The 25,805-nt window shown below is 45.2% G+C and overlaps 2 protein-coding genes across 2 annotated transcripts; both read left to right on the top strand.

Annotated features, from left to right (window-relative positions):
- The first annotated feature begins 208 nt into the window (after nt 1-208).
- On the top strand, nt 209-1,747 carry LOC124683482 (putative disease resistance protein RGA3). The gene has a single exon (XM_047217985.1). It carries the CDS (start codon nt 209-211, stop codon nt 1,745-1,747), a length of 1,539 nt encoding a protein of 512 aa, XP_047073941.1.
- A 22,530-nt stretch (nt 1,748-24,277) lies between these two features.
- Nucleotides 24,278-24,899, top strand: LOC124683481 (eukaryotic translation initiation factor 1A). The gene has a single exon (XM_047217984.1). It carries the CDS (start codon nt 24,349-24,351, stop codon nt 24,781-24,783), a length of 435 nt encoding a protein of 144 aa, XP_047073940.1. The 5' UTR covers nt 24,278-24,348; the 3' UTR covers nt 24,784-24,899.
- The last annotated feature ends 906 nt before the right edge of the window (nt 24,900-25,805 follow it).

Below are 25,805 nucleotides of genomic sequence, written 5' to 3'. Positions count from 1 at the left end.
CAAGTCCACACGGCAGTGAAGACTCGCCTCAACTGGGACCGCATCAGAGCGTGTTGGTCCATTCAGCATTAGGCTCACACTATGCAGTCCTGAGTCGAAATTGACTTCTGAGTCCCAACGGTACTGAGCCAGTATCACTTCTTGCTCTTTATCTACCCCCTTCCATCGCTGAACGTAGCAGTCCTCGAGTCGAGTAGGATAACCATCAATGGATATCTTGTTCTCTGCAATCGTAGGTGACCTCGTTAGCAAGTCGGCGTCGTTTGTGGTCAGCAAATGCTTCCAGCAGCAGCCTGGCATCGATATGACTCTGCAGAGGCTAGAGAGAGTTGTAATGAGAATCGACACCGTCGTCGAGGAGGGAGAGGGGCGGCTCATCACCAACCAGGGGATGCTCCGTCAGCTCAAGCTGTTGAGGCAAGGAATGTACAGAGGCCACTACATTCTTGATGCCTTGAGACTTCGAGCCATTGGCGAGAAGGAGGAGGAGGATGGGGGGTTGAGCCACTCATCTTCTGCCCTGTCCAAATTCATTCCAGCCAAACGGCTTCGTTTCTCTCGCAGCACCGGCAGTGGTAGCTGCAACACAGAAGCACAGTTGTTTGGTACAAACAACAACATTCAAGAAGAGCTGCAACGGGTGGTTGACACCCTTGAAGACACCATGGCTGGTATGAATGAATTTCTTTTTCTATTGGAGTCCTATCGTCGGATACTCCGCCAACCTTACGGCGCGTATTTGCTCTTGGACAATTGCATGTTTGGTCGCCAAATGGAACGGCAGCGGGTCCTGAATTTCTTGTTGTGTTCCAATGCTACTCCAGATCTTGCTGTACTTCCCTTGGTTGGTCCAATAAGAGTAGGGAAGACCACCCTTGTTGAGAATGTTTGTAAGGATGAGAGTGTGCGTCATCGCTTTTCGATGATCCTCTTCTTTCCAGAAGGCTGTCTCAGGGATGAAGCAGTGATCGACCTGAAAGAAGACAATATTAATCGTCTAGTCAGACATCAGAATTGTTCTTCTCAAAACAGATTGCTGGTTATAGTCGAAATAGCCGAGGACATTAACCAGGGCACATGGAGAAGGCTGAAATCTTCCATAACCGGCATGACACCTTGTGGTGGGAGTAAAATCATTATCACCAGTCGATCAAACAGAATTATGAGTCTGGGAACAACAGAAGCACTTCAACTGGACTATCTGTCTCAAGAAGCTTATTGGTATTTTTTCAAGTCGCTTGTATTTGGAAGCACAAACCCTGACGAGGAGCCAAAATTGGCAAAGATGGCCATGGAGATCGCTTTGGAACAGAGACAATGTTTCACAAGTGCGCATATTATTGCTGATATACTGAGAGATAACTTCAATGCTCGATTTTGGCGCACTGTTCTTCACTGTGTGAGAGCATATATACAGACACATCTCCATATGTTTGAAAAGCACCCAAACCTTCGGGTGCGTGTAGATGAACCAGTATACTATTGGAGAATGGAGAAGAGCCGCGGATATTTCTTGATTAGCAAGTATCATCAGTCAGATTCCAGTGAGGAAGTCCCTAGGATCAGTATGCGGGACATTCTCCTCGAACGTGGTGGTACACTACCCCGTGGAGAATTTGAGGCTGTTGCATGGAGGTCTCGCATACCACCCTACTACAACTACACGATAAGTTGTAAGCTGCAAGAACCACAACTGACAGTGGGAAGGAAGAAGCGTGTGCATCAGCATGAAGAACATTTGATTTGAGCAACACACTGTCTGTGACTCGCATCATATATGCTACTGTCTTCTGCGAATTAGGAAATATAATTACAATGTATTTAGTAGTCTTGCGTAGTTAACATATATGGCTGTTAGCGTGTAGGCATCAGGCATGAAGTCGTCATATCCTAGTAGTACAAGTGTCTGCAAGTTGAGTATGGTGTGCTTGTGTTTGGTAAGTACTTTCAGAGTCAAGGCAATGTTTGCATTCTCAGTTAAATTAGAGTCCAAGATAAGTTGTTTTCATAATGTTGCGTGCCTGGGCCCATATACTATTGATCGGAATACTATGGGTGCTATGTAAACCTATATGCTTTGTAATAATCCGAGGTCATGAACAAAAAAGTAGAGAAGTGCCACAGGATTTCCTGTGTTTCTCAGGCGTGCCTAAGTTTTATCGTTGGGCAAAAGCCAAGAAGTTTCAATTTTCTTTCACATGTGTATTTTCATTTTTCTTGCTGGGTTTAAAGAGTACAAATATAAGCTGGATTAGGAGTAGCAGCATTACCTGAAGCTCGGGGGTAGTGAGGAGGTAAAAATAAAGATAAAATTAAGTCATTGGTTTCTTTCCATCATCCCATTAACTGAGATCTTTTTACTTGAACTAACAATAGTTCTATAAAGCAATGGGGAGAAAAACCAAGCTTGATCGAATTTTGCAATCCATGTTCTAGTTCCAGTGGCAACGGGCAAATGCCAAAGTGGGGTACATGAAAACTGCATACAAACCTCTGCAGTGTGCAACAATGCTAGTGAACATATAGCCAACTCTTCAGGTGATTTATCAACCAAAATTATGACTAACATTTAGAACTCAGACGGTCTAAAATGACTGTGCTTCCCGTAAAATACATACCACAAGCTTTAAAAAGTATCGGATATTCAGGTAAAACTCATGCTATGTGCTGATGTGAGAAGAGACTTAATTAATAATGGAGATTGGAGAAGGTGAGAAAGGTTAAAACAGTCACTACCACTGCATATATTTTATATTGGGAACTTGGAGGTTATCTTGTCCAGAACTGCTAAAATTTTGACTAGACAATAACAGATAATCAGCATTCATAATTTTGATACTCAAGGAAAAAATCTGAATACAGACACACAAATAAAAAGAAGAAAAGGATAGAATCATTTATGGTTAGACAGGGTGGCAGCTAAATTTACCATCAACATCTATGCCGCTATGCCTATGGACCTAATCACAGGGCTCCACATTGGTAATGTTCTATCTTAATAACTCCAAAAAAAGGGTACATATCCCCTGTTCAAGGGTCAAAAACAAATATAATGTAATCTCCTTTGCATCTAGTTGCCAAGTAGAAGTTTGTGAGAAAATATGTGGCAGTGTAGGAACTGATAGTAAAAGTGCTAGTTTGTCAGAAATTGGTATGTAAATACTAATGGTAACTTCAAGTTCGTCTGAATATACTAAGCAGAGCAATGGACAACAGACAGAACAAATAATATGTGAGCGAAAGAACCCCATCGGCCACCGTCTTCTTGGAGTTGAGGAGGTACACCGGGTAGATGTTCACTTCTTGATGCTGCTCCTCACTCCTCAGGTCGGCGCCGCTGCTGCCGCCGACGTCCATCTCCGCGCGATTCAAGTCGGGCAAGGAGCAGATCATGGTGCAAGAAGCAGAGAGAGGGCGCGCGTGAGGTTAATGCGGTTCCCGGTCGGGTCAGTCAAAGAGAGCCATGGGAGAAGGGAGCTTCGGCGCGTACCGGAAGATCTGGAGGCTTGCGTTTTCGTCGAGACTGACCTGTCCGAGACAGAGATCAACGCATAAGAGACTCTGAAGCAGTATACAGAATTTCACCTTCGAAAAATGATTTAGATTGGAATATATAGCAGAAAATATCAAGTATACACGAAAATATATACTAGTCACTGTAAGAAACCCATGAGTAAATTTGACCCAGGATAGCTTGTAAGGGCATGTATAATGGTTGATAGGGCTGTCTTATCTTAGTGTCGCCACGTAATTTAGATATAACAATAAAATATGATGTACAATGTGTTATTTTTTAGTTTTATCTTAGTAATTAGATACCCTAAATTTGTGGTGAGAGAGATTGTGTTAGGAGATCATCTCTTAATTAAGAAGACAAACTTTTTTTTTAACATTCTCTCTCCTCCACCTCAGCATTTATCCTATGTGGCACTGCTACAATATTACCATTGTACATGCCCTAAAGCACCCAGCCATATCAAATGTGAGAATATTTTGAAAAGCAACACATTTCTTATTTTTCAAAGAAATTTAGTATTCTGGCTGGGACGTAAAAGCAGAAAAAAAAAGATCAACAAAAAATTGACAAGCTTGGACGTCTAAGTGAATATTTTCATTTTAATTTAGAAATTTTAAAGTAGTAGAATTGACTTCACCTTCTAGTGCACGTGCAACGACAACCATTTTACACCTTCCCTCTTTTTCCCATTCATACGATAATTTTCATCCGACTTTTGTCTGACACTACATCTCACACCATCCATGAGAGACACCAAAGTGTAGCACACCTTTAGATTAGCCATTGCAAAAACGTCGTACACCTATTGTTGTAGCAAAGATGTTTCATTCATACTTATACCATGACAGGGAACTTTTGAAAGAAAAATGAACACAATTTTACTTGCAAGAATCCATTTAGGTTGCATCTCCAAATTGCTTTCCATACGATATTTGCAAATTTAGGCCAAACAAGTAGACACAATATGTCCAGTCAAATTATGTATGAATTTTGGACTAAAAAACCAAATGATTTTCCCCTTGAATGAACATTTGAGATATAGATAATGTAAAGACTACCTTGAGCACTAGCGTGAGGAAAGCGGTTATGAAATTCCGTACTCATTAAGTGCTGGCCCCCTTCATCGTCAGATTTAGGTTCACCGCTAGCATAGCATTCTCAAATGCAGATTGCTAAGTTTACAACCGTGGAGGGCTACACCTTAGTAGCATTGACTAAACAATAAACCGTTATAGTAAGAAAAAAAACGTTTCAAACAGAACATGTGTTGATTGATACAGAATGTAAAAGGAGTTGGGGCACAATGACGGCAGGGAATTGTCTACATCTACATCTTCAAGGTCGCATATCCATGTGAACCAATGTGTGCCCATATATTCTTTAAACACTCGGAGGTCTAGCAAGAACCAACAAATCACAACTAGTTATACAACATTTTTCCTAAGAATGCAACACATATTTTTTCCCACGTAAGAACATCTGTAATGCAAAGAGGGGACGAGGAATGTAGGGATCCCAGGTCTAGATATGGGATCGAGATCATATTGTCACACGCCATATACAACCAAACCCGTAATGCAAAGAGGGGACAAGGAATGTAGGGATCCCAAGTCTAGATCTAGGATCGAGATCATATTGTCACATGCCATATACAACCAAACTTCAGTGGTACCTGATGAGGATCAATGATGTCGACTAGAGTGGGTGAATAAGATACTATGTGATACAACCTACATAGAAAGACAACACTAGCAACCATGATTAAAAGCATAAACAACTATGGTTACACTAAGCACAATTAAAGAGATAATAACCAAAGCGAATTGATATGTCTCCAACGTATCTATAATTTCTTATGTTCCATGCTAGTTTTATGACAATACCAACATGTTTTAGTCATACTTTATAATGTTTTTATGCATTTTACGAGACTAACCTATTAACAAGATGCCGCGAGTGCCGGTTCTCGTTTTACGCTGTTTTTGGTTTCAGAAATCCTACACAGGAAATATTCTCGGAATTGGACGAAACAAAATCCCACGGTCCTATTTTCCACGGAGCCTTCCAGAACACCGAAGAGGAGACGAAGAGGGTACGCGAGGCGGCCACACCATAGGGGGGCGCGTCCCACCCCTGGCCGCGCCGCCTTATGGGGTGGGCCCCTCGGGCGTCCCCCGACTCTGCCCCTTCGCCTATTTATTCTCTCCGTCGCGAAAACCCTAGTACCGAGAGCCACGATACGAGAAAAGTTACAGAGACGCCGCCGCCGTCAGCCCCATCTCGGGGGGGTTCAGAAGATCTCCTCCGGCACCCTGCCTGAGAGGGGAATCATCACCGGAGGGCTCTACATCACCATGCCCGCCTCCGGACTGATGCGTGAGTAGTTCATCCTTGGACTATGGGTCCATAGCAGTAGCTAGATGGTTGTCTTCTCCTCTTGTGCTATCATGTTTAGATCTTGTGAGCTGCCTATCATGATCAGGATCATCTATTTGTAATGCTACATGTTGTGTTTGTTGGGATCCGATGAATATGGAATACTATGTCAAGTTGATTATTGATCTATCATATATGTGTTATTTATGTTCTTGCATGCTCTCCGTTGCTAGTAGAGGCTCGGCCAAGTTGATACTTGTGACTCCAAGAGGGAGTATTTATGCTCGATAGTGGGTTCATGTCTCCATTAAATGCTGGGAGTGACGAGCAACCCCTAAGGTTGTGGATGTGCTCGTTGCCACTAGGGATAAAACATCAATGCTTTGTCTAAGGATATTTGTATTGTTTACATTACGCACAGTACTTAATGCAATTGTCTGTTGTTTGCAACTTAATACTGGAAGGGGTGCGGATGCTAACCTGAAGGTGGACTTTTTAGGCATAGATGCATGCTAGATGGCGGTCTATGTTCTTTGCCGTAATGCCCTAAGTAAATCTCATAGTAGTCATCATGATATGTATATGCATCTCTATTTATCAATTGCCCAACTGTAATTTGTTCACCCAACATGCTATTTATCTTATTGGAGAGACACCACTAGTGAACTGTGGACCCCGGTCCATTCTTTACATCTGAATTACAACCTACTGCAATCACTGTTCTTTGTTGTTCTTTGCAAGCAAACATCATTCTCCACACCATACGTTTAATCCTTTATTTTCAGCAAGCCGGTGAGATTGACAACCTCACTGTTAAGTTTGGGCAAAGTAGTTTGATTGTGTTGTGCAGGTTCCACATTGGCGCCGGAATTACTGGTGTTGCTGTTGACTGCCAAAACCCACCGGCGGGCAGCGGCCTTGTCAACACCGTAGAGCCGGGAAGAGCCTAGAGCTGCGGCTGGCTGAGACCCCTCCGAGCGACGGCCCGCAATGCTCTTCTGGTCACACGCGGCGATGCGAAGTGCAAGGGCGTGCCACCGACCTATACCTGGTCGGGAAGGTGATGGGGATGCCTCGCTTAGTTTCTGCGGGGCATACATGTAAATGTTAAATACGAGCCTCGATCGGCTCTCGGGTTATCTCGTGAATCGGCTCAAAGAGCCGATCCACCCATGATTCGTACGGGGTGCACGAATACTTGGTGGTCCTGCTTGATCAAGATAAAGCTAATGAGATCTACGACGATTTAGGGTTTTCACCGCATAATCGGATCATCCTACTCCGAGGTTGGGCCTCGCGGCCACGCACGGTGCTCGTAAGCCGATCCTAAACAAGGCCTAAAAACCAACATGAAGTTGATCCTCGGAACATCCTGTTTAGGACTTGCGAACGCCACCCTACGTGCCACTTGGATCCTCCCCCTTTGTAAGGCCTAACTATTGCGAGATATTAAACTAATCCTTGTAGAACAAGGAGCAATCGTAACGGATCAGATCTACTAAATAATGATCAAGCGGGGTGCCGCCCCCACACCGAGATAGGTGTGAGGGCGGCTAGATATGCAAGGGTTGCACTACGTAAGCATGCTTAAACGAAGAACAATGCTAACCCTAACACATCTAATGATAACTACGTTGCTCGCCATCAAAAGCGCTTCGGTACGAGCAACGCATGAACAATGTGGGGCTTGTGCTTGCCTAGATCGCAAGATGCGATCTAGGCAGCATGTCGCTTACCCGATAGAAACCCTCGAGACGAAGGAGTTGGCGATGCGCCGAGATTGGTTTGTTTGGGGTTGAACGTGAGTTGTTGTTTATTCCATAAACCCTAGGTACATATTTATAGTCCAGGGGACTTTCTAATGTGGGCGTGCACTAAACCGTGCACGAGTAAGATTCTATCTCTAAACTAAGATGCGATCTAATATGTTACAGATACACGGGCAATTAAGCCCAACTTGGCATGAAAGGCCGATCTTCGTATTCTCTTCATATATAACCTTCAAGCTTATCTCGATCGTGGCCCACCTCCACCTTGGTCAAATTCTGGTGATAACACATGCCCCCCTGGTTTTGGAAATGATATTTCCAAAATCATTACGTTTTTCTTCCGTCGGGTCATGTCATGGCAGAGCAGAACCATTGCAGCATTTTTCGTCATGATGCCCTGTCCTCTCGACTGTTCCGCGCGATTTGACCGTTGTCTTTGGGTACTGCCTCCTCAAAAACTGCTGCGGTATTGAATTTTTTCACCGTAGCCCCCCTTTTACTTAACCGCCCTGAGCAGTTCGCCATTTCACCATCCTGCTCTGTCCTGGCCATCGGCACCAAAAAACCCCCCAAACTCCCACAGCCATGTCTTCCCCTTCTTCCTCTTCCTCGTCGGTCTTCCACGACTCCTCCTCCGAGCTTTCCTACGGGTCCTCCTCCTCCCGCGAGACGCCGCCGGACATCCGCGCCCCGTAAGCATGGGACCTGGAAGACCACGCCTCCTCTGTCTGGTCCGAAGACGACCAGTCCCTGACCAGTGGGGACGAAGATCTTCAGTTCCTCGCCGTCGGGGAACTGGAGTCGGAGAGCGAGGATGACCAGTTCCCCTGGGACGGCTGCCCCACCTCTGAAGAAGAGGGAGAGGAAGACGACGACGACGACGACTCCCTCGAGGGTTACCCGCCAGCGAAGCGTCTCCGCATGTGGTGGGACGACGACAGCAGCGACGATGAAGACGAAGATGAGGCTCCCGTAGAGGGCTATGGGAGCAGCGACGAGGAACCCATCGGCAGCAATACCGATGAGAGTTCCGAGGACGACGACGAAGGAAGCGATGGCCCATAGATTAAGATCTACTAGTATAGGCCTAGCAGTAGTAGATTGGTCAATAGACCCTTCTTTTGTTCCTCCTTCCCGAGCAATCGGCTCTTTCTTTGTAAGAAATCCCCTTATCAATGAAGAAAATCCCTTAATTAATTTCGCTCCCTTGCCGATTGTCGAATGGAGTTGTCGTACAGGGAGCCGACGGCAGAATATCGGCTCATCTTGCTGTCTGAGGCCAAGTTGTTGTATAAACTTATTTCGCTAAAGTCGATATCAGCGTATCGGCTCTATTCTCTGAAGTCGATGCCCGTGCATCGGCTGTACTTGCATATTGTTAATCTCCATATGTTTTCTCAAGTCGATGCCTGTACATCGGCTGTGATTTTCTATATATATATATATATATATCTCTTCCCTTTTTTTTTTTTTTACTGGCCGATTCTGAAATCGACCCCCACATCTTACTGTCCATCATCCCACATGCTTGGGAAATATTTCTTGAGGTGTTGACCATTAACAGCCACGGGGAACTTTTCGCCGCTCAATTCCTCCAGGCATGTATGCATTACCCTTCAAGGCCTGGACAACTTTGTACGGACCGTGCCAATTAGGAGACCACTTGCCATATGCCTTATCCCTGGTTCCCAATGGCAACACAGACTTCCCACACAAGATCCCCAACTTGGAACTCCTTTGGCCTAACCTTTTTGTTGTAAGCACGAGCCACCCGGCTTTGTTCTCCTTAATCTTCTCCAACGACCAAAGCCTCGAGTTCCATTGCGTCCTCAATAGTGTCGCTCATCAAAGCTGCATATTCTTCGACTGTCGGCTCATTCCGAAACGTGACACGTCTTGATCCAGCCCGTAACTTCCCAAGGCAATACGGCCTCCTGTCCATAGACAAGCTGGTACGGCGAGGTCTTTATAGCTCCATGGCACGACATGCGGTAGGCCCATAATGCTTCTGATAACTTCTCATGCCAATCCCGAGGGTTCTCGTCAATTTTCCTCTTGATCAGCTTGATCGGGCTCGATTGGACGCCTCGGCCTGTCCGTTAGCTTGAGCATAGTATGGGGATGATCGGATCGGTTTAATCCCTACATCATCACGGAACTTCCTGAATTCTTTAGAAGTAAAGACCGAACCTCCATCGGTCGTGATAGTTCGGGAATTCCAAACCTATGAATGACGTGTTCTTTCACAAACCGGATCACGTCCTCCGATTTCACCTTTTTCATAGGGACGGCTTCCACCCACTTGGTGAAGTAATCTGTGATAACCAGAATCCATTCATGTTTTTTACTTGATGCCGGATGGATTTTGCCGATCATATCCATGCCCCACCCCGAAACGGCCAAGGCTTGATGATGGGGTTCATCGCCGATGCTTGGCACCATCTGAATTTTTCCAAACATCTGACATGCTTGGCACCCCCTGTAATAATTGAAGCAATCTTCAAGCATAGTGGGCCAATAAAACCCTGATCGCTTGATCAACCACTTCATCTTATGAGCCGACTGATGTGTTCCACAGGCGCCTTCATGCACCTCATGTAAGAGCCGATTCGACTCGATCGGTCCTAGGCACTTGAGTAGCAACCCTTCCAATGTCTCGTAGAACATATCGTCTCCTATAAGGACATACTTCATGGCTCTGTATCTTACCCGTTTAGGTGCCCCCGAGCCGAATCTTTCAAATAATCGAAGATCTCGGCTCTCCAATCATTCTGTTCCGGGAATTGTATCCGAACTTCCGATCCGTCGGCTATATCTATGTAGCCTGACGCCATTTGTGCGAGATTGTTGGCATCGGTATTCCGGGACCTTGGGATCCAATTAAAGTTGATGTACCGAACTGTGTCATCAACTCACGGCATTCCACCCAATATGGGAACAGCGACTCACTTTCGCAATTATATTCCTCCGTGAGCTGGTTAATCACCAACTTTGAGTCTCCAAAGAGCTCTACAGCTTCCGCTCCAGCTTCCAATAGCAATTCCATTCCCTTACGTATCGCCTCATATTCTGCTACGTTGTTGGTGCAAGGGGTAGATAATCTGATGGAAAAGGAGTATTCTGCCCCCCGAGGCGACACGAGCAGAATGCCGATGCCGCAACCATCGTCACAAACCGATCCATCGAAGAACATAGCCCATGCACGTATGGATAGTGCTGCTATATTGGTGCTGATCCGTTCAGCGATGAGATCGGCCAACGCTTGGCCCTTGACCGCCTTCGCAGGCTGGTACCGGAGATCAAATTCTGACAGGGCAAGCATCCATTTACCGAGTCGGCCTTTCAAAACAGGGGCCGACAACATGTGTTTGACGACGTCTGATTTACGGATGACGATGATCTCTGCCGTCGAAGGATGTGATGAAGCTTGGTGCAGGTGAAGAATAAGCGAGAGGCAAAGTTTCTCGACCTCGGGGTATCTTGTTTCCGCGTCCGACATCCTTCTCGCTGAGGTAGAAAACGACTCTCTCAACGCCATCGTAAAGTTGCACCACTCATCGAAGCAATGGACGTGTCGGCTATCGACGGGTAGATGTAGAATGGCTCTGTCTTGTCGAGGCGGAACTAGCACGAGCGGCGTCGCCGGATATCGCTTAATCTCATCAAACGCTCGTTGCTTCGTTCGCCCCCAATGAAACTCGTCGTCGGATTTAGTCTTCACCGGCGCCATGAACGGCTCGATTCGTCTCGACAGATTAGAGATGAACCGCCGGATGAAATTGATCTTGCCGATGAGGCGTTGAAGCTCCTTTTTCGTGGTCGGCGGCCGCATGGTACGCACCGCCTCCCGACTTTTCGAGGCCGATCTCAATCCCCCGTTCATGAACCGGAAAACCTAGGAATTGACCAGCCGTCACGCCAAAGGCACACTTCTTCGGATTCATTCTCAGCCCAAATTTCGAGTCCGGTCTAGGACGCGCCGTAGATCGTCCAAGTGCCCCTCCATGGAGACTGATTTGACCACCACGTCGTCGATATAGATCTCCACCAACTTGCCGATCAGATCATGAAATATATAATTCATGGCTCGTTGGTACGTTGCACCGGCATTCTTCAACCCAAAGGTCATGACCACGTACTCGAACAAGCCTACCGCCCTGGTACCCTGAATGCGGTCTTGTGTATGTCTTCCGGAGCCATGAAAATCTGATTATAACCGGCGTTGCCATCCATGAAGCTCAACACCTTGTGGCCAGCAGCGGCGTTTATCAATGTTTCCGCCACGGGCATCGGGTATTCGTCTTTTGGGGTAGCTCTGTTAAGATCTCGGAAATCGATGGCCACGCGCCATCGGCCGTCCTTCTTCTCCACCGGCACGATACTGGAGATCCATTCGGCATATCTGCATGGCCTGATGAATCCGGCGGCCAACATTTTCTCAATCTCCTTCTTGACTTCTTCCAGAATCTCGGCCCTCATCTGACGTGCTCGTTGTTGGAACGGCCGAAATCCTTTCTTCAGGGGGAGGCGATGCTCAATGATGCTCCTGTCCAACCCAGGCATCTCTGTGTAATCCCATGCAAAGCAATCCGGGCATTCCTTCAACAGGGCTATCATCTGTCCCCTGAGCTGCGGATCTAACTTCTTGCTGATAAAAGTAGGTCGAGGCTTATCCCCAGGACCGATGTCGACTTCCTCTAGCTCATCAGCTGATGTGAACCCGTACTCTAGCTTCCCGTCACCTGTGAGGTCGACGCCGCATACTGGGAGAGCGGGTGATACGGATACAACGGGCCGATTACTAGCGTCGGCTTCTACCTTGATCATCACCAGGATGTTTTGGCGGTGTCGGGGCCGATCACATGGAGCAGCCTCTTCCTTGTCTTTGCCACGAGAGCAGTTGCCCTCGCCTTTATCTTCATCAAGGGGGTGCCCCAGTTCTATCATGTGGATGTCGAACGGATGTCCTGGTTGGCACCTCCCAGGGTGAGTACCGTTAATCCTGTCAACGGCACGCGCCGGTGAATTATGCGCTCCTGGTGCCGCCGATGTGCGCGACAACGGCAGACGGGGCTGGAGTGGCACTTTTCCTTGGTAGGTTCTGAGAGCTGGCTCTAACAAAGAGTGCTGATTCTTCATGACCTCCTTGATCATCCGAACGGCGACATGCTCCAAAGTATTCACCAGGCTCTCGGAATGGAGACGCAACGAGTGAGCCACCATGCCACCAATCTCATGGCGTACGGCCCTGGTACGTTCCTCTGACGGGACAGATAGGTCCACTTCATCGAGTGCGCCTTCCGGTGAGAACTCCTTCCGCCTGACGCCATGCGAACGGGTTCTGCGATATGAGCCGATGAGGTCGGCTTCGAGGGTAGCCTTGATCTCGTTGTACTGCTTCTTGAGCTCGTCAGGCAGCTCCTCGTAGGTGACTGGGCGTGCCGTCCGCCATCTCGGATGTAGATGGCGATGTGGTTGATGTAGACGATTGTCCCACCGGCGTGCCAGAATGTGTTGATCGCCAAAACCCACCGGCGGGCAGCGGCCTTGTCAACACCGTAGAGCCGGGAAGAGCCTAGAGCTGCGGCTGGCCGAGACCCCTCCGAGCGACGGCCCGCAATGCTCTTCTGGTCACACGCGGCGATGCGAAGTGCAAGGGCGTGCCACCCGACCTATACCCGGTCGGGAAGGTGATGGGGATGCCTCGCTTAGTTTCCTGCAGGGCATACATGTAAACGTTAAATACGAGCCTCGATCGGCTCTCGGGTTATCTCGTGAATCGGCTCAAAGAGCCGATCCACCCATGATTCGTACGGGGTGCACGAATACTTGGTGGTCCCGCTTGATCAAGATAAAGCTAATGAGATCTACGACGATTTAGGGTTTTCACCGCATAATCGGATCATCCTACTCCAGAGTTGGGCCTCGCGGCCACGCACGGTGCTCGTAAGCCGATCCTAAACAAGGCCTAAAAACCAACATGAAGTTGATCCTCGGAACATCCTGTTTAGGACTTGCGAACGCCACCCTACGTGCCACTCGGATCCTCCCCCTTTGTAAGGCCTAACTATTGCGGATATTAAACTAATCCTTGTAGAACAAGGAGCAATCGTAACGGATCGGATCTACTAAATAATGATCAAGCGGGGTGCCGCCCCACACCCGAGATAGGTGTGAGGGCGGCTAGATATGCAAGGGTTGCACTACGTAAGCATGCTTAAACGAAGAACAATGCTAACCCTAACACATCTAATGATAACTACGTTGCTCGCCATCAAAAGCGCTTCAGTACGAGCAACGCATGAACAACGTGGGGCTTGTGCTGCCTAGATCGCAAGATGCGATCTAGGCAGCATGTCGCTTACCTGATAGAAACCCTCGAGACGAAGGAGTTGGCGATGCGCCGAGATTGGTTTGTTTGGGGTTGAACGTGAGTTGTTGTTTATTCCATAAACCCTAGGTACATATTTATAGTCCAGGGGACTTTCTAATGTGGGCGTGCACTAAACCGTGCACGAGTAAGATTCTATCTCTAAACTAAGATGCGATCTAATATGTTACAGATACACGGGCAATTAAGCCCAACTTGGCATGAAAGGCCGATCTTCGTATTCTCTTCATATATAACCTTCAAGCTTATCTCGATCGTGGCCCACCTCCACCTTGGTCAAATTCTGGTGATAACAGTTGCGCCGCACTACACTCCTTCACCAACAACCTTCACGTGGCTTTCATCTCCTACTGGTTCGATAAACCTTGGTTTCTTACTGAGGGAAAACTTGTTGCTGTACTCATCATACCTTCCTCTTGGGGTTCCCAACGGACGTGTGCTTTACCGTCACAAGGAGCTGCCTCACACACCAGCAGCACGAATCATAAATATGCTAAACTTAAGCCTAAAGTTCAAATTGGAGGATCTCAACTGGAAAGGTTTGTGAAAGGACACGGATGTCGCCTAGAGGGGGGGTCAATAGGCGGTTTAAAACTTTTACGAGATGGGCTTAACAAATGCTGAATAAAACTAGCGTTTACTTCGTCAAGCCCAAAGCCTATATACTATGGTTCACCTATGTGCACCAACAACTTATTCTAAGCAATGGTTCACCTAAGTGTACCAACAACTTATGCTAAGCAATACAAGCAACTTATGTGATAGCAAGATATATATAACTTCAAGCACGATGGCTACCAAGGTAAAGTGCATAAGTAAAGAGCTCGGGTATAGAGATAACCGAGGCACGCGGGAGACGATGATTTATCCCGAAATTCACACTCTTGCGAGTGTTAATCTCCGGTGGAGAGGTGCGGTGGCTTAGTGCTCCCGAACGCCACAACTGGCTTCACCTTGAGATGGGTTGCTCGATGCACACCAACGCCACAAAGGCCTCACCCCAAGATGTGGTAGTCACACCACACACCGTGCGCTATGAAGGCGCCTCACCTAAATCTCCGGTGACCCTCGCCACAAAGGCCTAGGTCACGGTTCCACTAAGGGATTTCCTTCGAGGCGGAAACCGGGCCTTACACAAAGGTTGGGGCACACTTCCACAACTTAATTGGAGGCTGATGTCTACGCACGCTTCTATTCCTGTAGACAGTGTTGGGCCTCCAAGAGCAGAGGTTTGTAGAACAGCAGCAAGTTTTCCCTTAAGTGGATCACCCAAGGTTTATCGAACTCGGGGAGGAAGAGGTCAAAGATATCCCTCTCAAGCAACCCCGCAATTACGATACAAGAAGTCTCTTGTGTCCCCAACACACCTAATACACTTGTCAGATGTATAGGTGCACTAGTTCGGCGAAGAGATAGTAAAATGCAAGTGATATAGATGGTGGTAATATTGCAGGAAGTAAAGATGCAGTAAAACAGTAAACAAGCGGTGCCAGAAAATAGCTTGCTGGCGTGGGAAGCAATTCTCTGTGGTGTAACGTATTCGGAAACAAGGCCTAGGGATCATACTTTCACTAGTGGACACTCTCAACATTGATCACATAACTGAATAAACAAATACTACTTTCTCTACACTCTCTTGTTGGATGACAAACACCATTCATTGTGTAGGGCTACAAGAGCACCTCAATGCCGGAGTTAACAAGCTCCACAACATTCGATGTTCATATTTAAGTAACCTTTAGAGCATAATAGATCATTGCAATTTAGACCGAGAACTAACATAGCATACACACCGTCACCAATAGCTATGAAAGGGGGAATAGATCACATCAATACTATCATAGTAATAGTTAACTCCATAATCTACAAGAGATTACAATCATAACCTACGCCAAGAACTACATGATGCACACACCGTCACCTTTACATCATGAAGGAGGAATAGACTACTTTAATAACATCACTAGAGTAGCACATAGATTAATAGTGATACAAAGCTCATCATATGGATCTCAATTATGCAAGGCAATTCATGAGATCATTGTATTGGGGTACATGAGAGAGAGATTAACCACATAGCTACCGGTAGAGCCCTCAGCCCTGGGGGAGAACTACTCCCTCCTCGTCATGGGAGACAGCGATGGCGATGAAGATGGCGGTGGTGTCGATGGAGATGACTCCGGGGGCAATTCCCCGTCCGCGAGAGGTGCCGAACAGAGACTTCTGTCCCCCGAATTGGAGTTTCGCGATGGCGGCGGCTCTGGAAGGTTTTTTGGTGTTTCGTCAATCCGTGTCGATGTTTTAGGTCAGGAGGCATCTTATAGGCGAAGAGGAGACTTTTCATGAATAATACTTTCAAGACAAGCATCAATAGGACTTGCAGTTACTCATAAAGCAATAGATTCAAAGTAGAAGGCATTGAAGCAACACAAAGGATGATTAAGTTTCAGCAATTGCTTTCAACTTGTAACATGTATATCTCATGGATAGTTGTCAACATAAAGCAGTATAACAGGTGCAATAGGTAAACATGTAAGAATCAATGCACACAGTTGACACAAGTGTTTGCTTCTAAGATAGAAAGAAGTGGGTAAACTGACTCAACAGGAAGTAAAAGAATGGCCCTTCGCAGAGGGAAGCATGGATTACTATTTTTGTGCTAGAGCTTTTATTTTGAAAACATAGAAGCAATTTTGTCAATGGTAGTAATAAAGCATATGCGTTATGTATAAGATATCCTATAAGTTGCAAGCCTCATGCATAGTATACCAATAATGCTCGCACCTTGTCCTAATTAGGTTGGATTAACATGGATTATCATTGCATAGCATATGTTTCAACCAAGTGTCACAAAGGGGTACCTCTATGCCGCCTGTACAAAGGTCTAAGGAGAAAGTTCATATTGGATTTCTCGCTTTGATTATTCTCAACTTAGACATCCATACCGGGACAACATAAACAACAGATAATGGACTCCTCTTTTAATGCTTAAGCATTCAACAACATTCAACAACAGATAATATTCTCATAAGAGATTGAGGATTAATTGTCCAAACTGAAACTTCCACCATGGATCATGGCTTTAGTTAGCGGCCCAATGTTCTTCTCTAACAATATGCATACTCAAACCATTTGATCATGAAAATCACCCTTACTTCAGTACAAGACGAACATGCATAGCAACTCACATGATATTCAACAAAGGTAAAAGTTGATGGCGTCCCCAGAAACATGGTTACCGCTCAACAAGCAACTTATTAAGAAATAAGACACATAGCAACATATTCTTCACCACAATAGTTTTTAAGGCTATTTTCCCATGAGCTATGTATTGCAAAGACAAAGAATAGAATTTTAAAGGTAGCACTCAAGTAATTTACTTTGGAATGGCAGAGAAATACCATGTAGTAGGTAGGTATGGTGGACACAAATGGCATAGTTTTTTGGCTCAAGGATTTGGATGCACGAGAAGAATTCCTCTCAATACAAGGCTAGGCTAGCAAGGTTGTTTGAAGCAAACTCAAGTATAAAACGGTGCACCAAGACTCACATATGAACATATTGTAAGCATTATAAGACTTTACATCGTCTTCCTTGTTGTTCAAACACCTTAACCAGAAAATATCTAGACTCTAGAGACTAATCATGCAAACCAGATTTTAACAAGCTCTATGTAGTTCTTCATTAATGGGTACAAAGTACATGATGCAAGAGCTTAAACATGATCTATATGAGCACAACAATTACCAAGTATCAAATTATTCAAGACATTATACCAATTACCACATGAAGAATTTTCTGTTTCCAACCAAATAGCAATTAACGAAGCAGTTTCAACTCCGCCATGAACATTAAAGATAAAGCTAAGAACACCAGTGTTCATATGAAAGAGCGGAGCGTGTCTCTCTCCCACACAAGCATGAATTTATTCAAACAAAACAAAAACAAACAGACGCTCCAAGTAAAGTACATAAGATGTGACCGAATAAAAATATAGTTTCAAGAGAAGAAACCTGATAAATTGTTGATGAAAAAGGGGATGCCTTGGGCATCCCCAAGCTTAGACGCTTGAGTCTTCTTGAAATATGCAGGGATGAACCACGGGGGCATCCCCAAGCTTAGACTTTTCACTCTTCTTGATCATAGTATATCATCCTCCTCTCTTGACCCTTGAAAACTTCCTCCACACCAAACTCAAAACAAACTCATTAGAGGGTTAGTGCATAATCAAAAATTCACATATTCAGAGGTAACACAATCATTCTTAAAACTTCTGGACATTTCCCAAAGCTACTGGAAGTCAATGGAACAAAGAAATCCATCCAACACAGCAAAAGAGGCAATGCGAAATAAAAGGCAGAATCTGTCAAAACAGAACAGTCCGTAAAGACGAATTTTTTAGAGGCACTGGACTTGGTCAGATGAAAATGCTCAAATTGAATGAAAGTGTTGCGTACATATCTGAGGATCACACACGTAAATTGGCAGATTTTTCTGAGTTACCTACAGAGAACACTGCCCAAATTCGTGACAGCAAGAAAACTGTTTCTGCGTAGTAATCCAAATCTAGTATCAACCCTACTATCAAAGACTTTACTTGGCACAACAATGCAATAAAATAAAGATAAGGAGAGGTTGCTTCAGTACTAACAACTTCCAAGACACAACAAAACAGTAGCAAAATAAAGACATGGGTTATCTCCCAAGAAGTTCTTTCTTTATAGCCATTAAGATGGGCTCAACAATTTTAATGATGCTCGCGCAAGAAATAAGAGTTGAAGCAAAAGAGAGCATCAAGAAGAAAATATGAGTTGATCACATAACTGAATAAACAAATACTACTTTATCTACACTCTCTTGTTGGATGACAAACACCATTCATTGTGTAGGGCTACAAGAGCACCTCAATGCCGGAGTTAACAAGCTCCACAACATTCAATGTTCATATTTAAGTAACCTTTAGAGCATAATAGATCATTGCAATTTAGACCAAGAACTAACATAGCATACACACCGTCACCAATAGCTATGAAAGGGGGAATAGATCACATCAATACTATCATAGTAATAGTTAACTCCATAATCTACAAGAGATTACAATCATAACCTACGCCAAGAACTACATGATGCACACACCGTCACCTTTACATCATGAAGGAGGAATAGACTACTTTAATAACATCACTAGAGTAGCACATAGATTAATAGTGATACAAAGCTCATCATATGGATCTCAATTATGCAAGGCAATTCATGAGATCATTGTATTGGGGTACATGAGAGAGAGATTAACCACATAGCTACCGGTAGAGCCCTCAGCCCCGAGGGAGAACTACTCCCTCCTCATCATGGGAGACAGCGATGGCGATGAAGATGGCGGTGGTGTCGATGGAGATGACTCCGGGGCAATTCCCGTCCCGCAGGGTGCCGCAACGGAGACTTCGTCCCCGAATTGGAGTTTCGCGATGGCGGCGGCTCTGGATGGTTTTCTGGTGTTTCGTCAATCCGTGTCGATGTTTTAGGTCAGGAGGCATCTTATAGGCGAAGAGGCGGAGTCAGAGGGGCCACGGAGCCTCCTCACACTAGGGGGGCGCGCCCCCCTGGGCCGCGCCGCCCACACGTGTGGGGCCCCCAGGGCTCCCCTCTGGTCCCCCTTTGACTTTCTGGAAGGTTCCGGGAAAAGTAAGATGTTGGGCATTGATTTCGTCCGATTCCGAGAATATTTCCTTTGTAGGATTTCTGAAACCAAAAACAGCAACTGGCCCTTCGGCATCTCGTCAATAGGTTAGTTCCGAAAAATGCATCAAAACGATATAAAGTGTGAACAAAACATGTAGGTATTGTCATAAAACAAGCATGGAACATCAGAAATTATAGATACGTTGGAGACGTATCAGAGGCTCCCAACAAATCGCCACAAAGGCCTAGAATCCGTCTAGGGTTCCAAGAACCCAAGAGTAACAACCTTCTTGCTTTCACTTCCACGAATCACCGTGGAGAACTCAAACCTATGCAGCAAATGCAATGGCAAGAACCTCACTCTCAAATTCCACCAAAGCTACAAAAGCTACTGGGGGAATAAGAGAGGAAGAACAAAGGAATTCACAAAGAACACCAAGATCAAGATCTAGAGGATTCCACTCACAAAGAGATGGATTTGATTGGTAGAAATGTAGATCTAGATCTCCTCTCTCTTTTCCCTCAAATGGGGGCAAGAATCATGGAGGGATTGAGAAATAGAGCAAGCTTCTCTAGTTCAACAATGGAGGAGAGAGAGAGTGAGAGAAGCCACAGCCCAAGGAGGAAGAAGGGGGGTATTTATACCCCCAAGAAAATCGAGCCGTTGAGACAAAACGAGGGCCGGATTATCCAGTGCAAGTTAGGGCCGGATAATCCGCCCCCCCCCCCCCTGAAATATCCGGCCCTGGGAAAAACCGGGCAAAAGTCCGGCCAAAAATCCGGCCCCTATCTAGGGTATCACTGAGCCACTTCGCCGAAAGTCCTTAGCCGATTTTCAGGGGCCGGATATTTTGCAAATATCCGGCCCGGAAAATCCGGCCTGGTGATATAAACTTGCTACCTTGTAAAATCCAAAACTTAACATTGGTAGCTCCGAATTGAGTGAAACCAATTTTGTTGGAAATATGGAAACTAGTGGGGGTGATTTTCTATTATATTTGGAGGTGCAACACCTCAACATGAGAAACCGAGAAAATCACCAAACTCGCAAACGCAACAAGTGATCTATGCGAAATCCGTTTTCGATGAACTAGAGCTTGTCATGAGAATAAGCACAAGCTCTAAAACATCACATGGATAAGATCCAAATAACAACCAAGAAAGATGATGCAAGGATGCAAAGGTTTGAGCTCTCTCCGAACGATACGATCGAGTTACTCACTCGAGAGCCCTCTTGATAGTACGGCAACTAAACTATAAACCGGTCTCCAACTACACTATGAGACCGGTGAGAAAGAAACCCTATCAAGAGCAAACCTTATACTTGCGCATTCCACTTGAACTCGATGATGACGATCTTGACCTCAACAAGATGGAACGGCTTTCTTGATTGTGCTTTCTTGACGAAGTCTTGTGTATTGCTCCCCCATAATCCACCATGGGAGAGCTTCTTCTTCGGCGCATCTTCACATATCCATGATCACCATATGGATGGCAAGAGTCAAGCAAAGGATCTCTTCGAGATGGCTCATCTTGAACTTGCACTTCATTTCTTTATGGCAAGCTTCAAGCTTATGATCTCTTCGAGTTGGCTCATCTTGAACTTGCACTTCATTTCTTCATGGGAAGCTTCAAGCATAAGATCTCTTCAAGTTGGCTCATCTTGAACTTGCACTTCATTTCGTTGATGGCAAGCTTCAAGCATAAGATCTCTTCAAGTTGGCTCATCTTGAACTTGCACTTCATTTCGTTGATGTCTTGAAGTTAACCTTGAGAACTCACTTCATCTTCATCTTCAAGACATACTTGACACTTGATATTCTTCATTTGCTTCTTATTGCAATCTTGAAGCCAACATATGGTTCAAGCATTGCCTATGGACAACACCTACAAATATAACTCAATGCAAACATTAGTCCATAGGGATTGCCATTAATTACCAAAACCACACATGGGGGCTCCATGCACTTTCAGTTTGGAACCTTTCTCCTCCCGGCATTGACCACAAAGTCCAAACTCAACCAGTGAAAAAAGTTCTTTCAACGATCTCCAGACTTCACAAACTTCATAGAAGCAAAACCACAAAACTCGTAAGCTCATAGTGTAGCTCCTATTGGACTCTAGACACATAGGAGTCCTCAAAGGGAGAAGGATTTGGCTATTGGAGATGAGTAATAAAGCTCAAAACGATTTTAAAAAATGGTGATTTTTTTAGACAAAGAAGCCTTGGCACATTGGGGGGGGGGGAGAACTGTATTTATAGGCCCTCCCCATTTTTTTCCCATTACCTAGTTTCTATGTCTCACCAGAGTCTCCAGGCTTTACTCGGAGTTGTGTGGGTGTTTGGAGTTCTAGGCCATTTCTAGAAAAAATATTGTCCATTAGCATCTTGAATCACCTGAAGACTCCACACTGAACTCCAAATCATAGGAATTGTATAAGCACATCATATAGAGGGTACATTTTCAATCCTTGCTCTAATAAATTTGGAGTTTATCAAGGATTATGCTTAGGCATTGATCTTGGGCTTTGCCTTCACTGAAACCCACCGTAATAGTATTGGTTCCCTATGACTTAATCAATAAATAAAATATGTATAAGCGTAAAGACACCGCCTTTTTTTTCCTCCTTTGCTTGTGTGCGTGTGTAAGGGGAGGGTGTCTTAAACCACCACTACTTCGTTTTCACGAGGCTAAACACATTCCCATAAGTTATTCTCCTCGTCACATTTCATGAACACCAAAACCCACTTGGCGGAAAGGCGTCTCCTTCCATGGACCAACACCAAGTTTGATGGGAAAGTTGAAATTTCTTCAGAGTATGACTAAGCTATAAATCAACAACTAGCACTAGCAGTTATAAAACATTTTGATGATGTCATATTAGTTCGGTGATATACCATATAGTTGTATTAAAAAAATCATGTTTCTTTAACTATGCATGTTCGCATTATGTTTTAAATTTTTTTCACATTTGTTTGCAGGAAGAGAGTTATATCCATTATTCAACAACATAAGTTACAATCACGGGCCACGGTGTGCTCCACGAATGGGTGGCGCTCTAAAATTCCAAACAACACGACGTTTTGATCTTTTAGGCAACTACACAAGTTGACAGGGCGTGAACTTGATATCATGTAGGTTGTCTCATGTCTTTCTTTCCCTAATGATGAAATGGTGGCTCTGTCACCCCCTTCCGTCTTACCCTTTAGAAACTTTCTTAGCGCAATGCACTTTGAGTCTAAAATCGATAGATTACAGATGGTTGACTCCATTCCACAAGTAAGTACAATCCTTTTTTAGACGGCATTGCTTCAACTCGCCGTGATGCAGTGCCGACTTTGGTCCCATGCTAGGAAGCGAGGAGCACAAAGCTATGATTAATGCATGTATGTCTCCATCGAATGGCTACATTAACAACAATCCACCATGTTGGCAGGAGGCTCACATCATATCATATTTTTTCAGTACAAATACATTGTACAACAACAACATTGAAGCATAACAAGGGACATAGATCTGGTGCTCCTGGGCACCAGTGCTCCTGCTATTTTAGAAAAAATAAAAATCATATTTATGTGTTTCAAAAAAATTAGAAAAAAATCATGGTGTAGCCAATGAATTGTCTCATAAACGTGCAAATTTTCAATTTCAAATACAAAAAATTCTGGGCTACACAAAAATAACAAACGTGTGGAGTGAATCTGGGTATGCATATTTCAAATCTTCAAATTTCAACATATTTTATCTTTTTTATGTAGTGTACAATATAAAGATTTTCATATTAAAATTTTACACGATTGTAGGTTACGCCATTTATTATGTCTAGATTTATTTTCAGATTTTTTTGAAACAAATATGTATGATTTTCGAATTTTTTTAAACAGCAGGAGCACTGGTGCCCATGAGCCAAATACACTTTTCGCATAACAAATGCATGATTACACATTTCTGAAGGTTTGCGTATGGTAAAAAAAAGAAGGTAAGAAGTAAGAACACATGGAGCAATCTGATGTAAGAATGACATATGAGCATCTACACGCATCATGGGTTTTTTTTTTCCTTCGGTTTGATGAACTTATTCGTGTGCAATTTCCTATCAACACTTTTGTGCTGAATCCATGTCATGTACATATCGATCCGTATTGACCAAAGTAGCGAAGGTTGGTCAATTTGTACTGGTACATGACTTTGTTTGACCAAAGTAGCGAGGTTTGCCTTTTCCTTTTAAAATTGGATTCCTTGAGCACTACTCAACCCGAGGGAGGATTATTGGATTCCAATTGTCCAACTCCAAAATCCCAATCCGCGACGAATCGATCCCCTCCATCGGCGTAGGCACAGCAAAGTCCTTTTCCCCGTCGTTCCCCACTTGATACAGTCCTCGTGTCCACCCACGTCTCCAGAGACCCACCCGCACACGCCACCCCCAACGCAAATCCCAGCCGTCCATCCCCGCCAACCCTAAATCCTCCGGCCCAGACTCTCCCTCCCCCCTCCGCCTATATATCCAAGCCCGCAGCCCAGCCCCAGCCCAAAAAAACCGCAAACCGCACCGCCACCGCTCCCAATCTCGATCCACCACCCAGGGTTCCCTCCCCCCACCCAGCCCCAGCCATGCCGAAGAACAAGGGCAAGGGAGGCAAGAACCGCAAGCGGGGCAAGAACGAGGCGGACGACGACAAGCGCGAGCTGGTCTTCAAGGAGGACGGCCAGGAGTACGCGCAGGTCACCCGCATGCTCGGCAACGGCCGCTGCGAGGCCATCTGCGTCGACGGCACCAAGCGCCTCTGCCACATCCGCGGCAAGATGCACAAGAAGGTCTGGATCGCCGCCGGGGACATCGTGCTCGTCGGCCTGCGCGACTACCAGGACGACAAGGCCGACGTCATCCTCAAGTACATGAACGACGAGTCGCGCCTGCTCAAGGCCTACGGCGAGCTGCCCGACACGCTCAGGCTCAACGAGGGCGTCGACGTCGACGGGCCAGAGGACAACGTCGACGACTCGGACTACATCCAGTTCGAGGACGAGGACATCGACAAGATCTAAATCACTCCGTCTGTCCTTCTGTCCTCGGTTATTATACTTTTTTATTACTTCCTGTTCTATCCTCTTCTGTCTAATAGTGTCCTGCTGCTGCTACCTTATATCTGTTGTCCTACTATGGCTTGTGGATTGATTCCGTGTTGTGACGAGATATCGTTATGATTTGATTTGAGGTGGTCCAAATAATTGCCGGATCCATGTATTACTATTGTTTGCAACAATTCTAGGCTGCCATATGATGATGCTAAGATGATTGTGGTAATATAATATTCTGCCTTGTCATGTTCTCTGCTTGCTTGATTGGCCACCCCGCTAGGATTTGGCCGTAATTTGTCAGATCGTCGGGACGATACGTATTTGCAGGTCTGCTTAATTGGTTTTCCTCAGGTCCCTCCGTCCTTACCCTGGCTATACTCTCTCTAGTTCTAGTGGTCTGCTGCTATCTTGTTATTTAGGGTGGGCTGTTGCTGCTCGATGAATTTGGTTGGCTGGCTCATTGTGCGATCTTTATAGCAGGAGGTAGTCCAACAATTGCCAGATTACTGTCATCGATGCTCAGTATCGCATAATTATGGTATTGATATTGCTCACTTGTAATGCTCTGCTTGCTTGATTGGCCGGTCAACCATGATTTGGGTGTTACTTAGGGTCACTGGGATGTAAGGACGCTTTGAGTTCTTTAGTCCTTGTATTCTAATCGTAAATGTTGGCCACTATGCTTTAAGTTGGTTTTCCTTCCATCCTGGCTATATTTTCTCTTCTGATCTCTTCTGTTAGTTTGCTCCTATCTTATCTATTGTGGGCTCATGTTATTGCGATGAATACAGCGGTTTGTTGTGCAACTAGAGATTGTTATAGTTTGAGTTGTTACATGTGACAATTCTCGGTTTCCTCGTTGTAATACTATTGTTTGCAACAATTTTAAGCTCATATGGCATGATGATTATCGTATTAATATTGTGCCTAGTAATGTTCTCTGCTTGGATTGATTGATTTCGCTGGCCAAGTATGATTTGGGTGTAGTT

Source organism: Lolium rigidum, chromosome 1 (genome assembly GCF_022539505.1).
Source record: "Lolium rigidum isolate FL_2022 chromosome 1, APGP_CSIRO_Lrig_0.1, whole genome shotgun sequence".
Taxonomy (NCBI): domain Eukaryota; kingdom Viridiplantae; phylum Streptophyta; class Magnoliopsida; order Poales; family Poaceae; genus Lolium; species Lolium rigidum.
This window is presented reverse-complemented; position numbering and strand designations above follow the sequence as displayed.

Coding starts and splice junctions, on each gene's coding strand:
- LOC124683481 (XM_047217984.1), top strand. CDS start 24,349: ATGCCGAAGAACAAGGGCAAGGGAGGCAAGAACCGCAAGCGGGGCAAG.
- LOC124683482 (XM_047217985.1), top strand. CDS start 209: ATGGATATCTTGTTCTCTGCAATCGTAGGTGACCTCGTTAGCAAGTCG.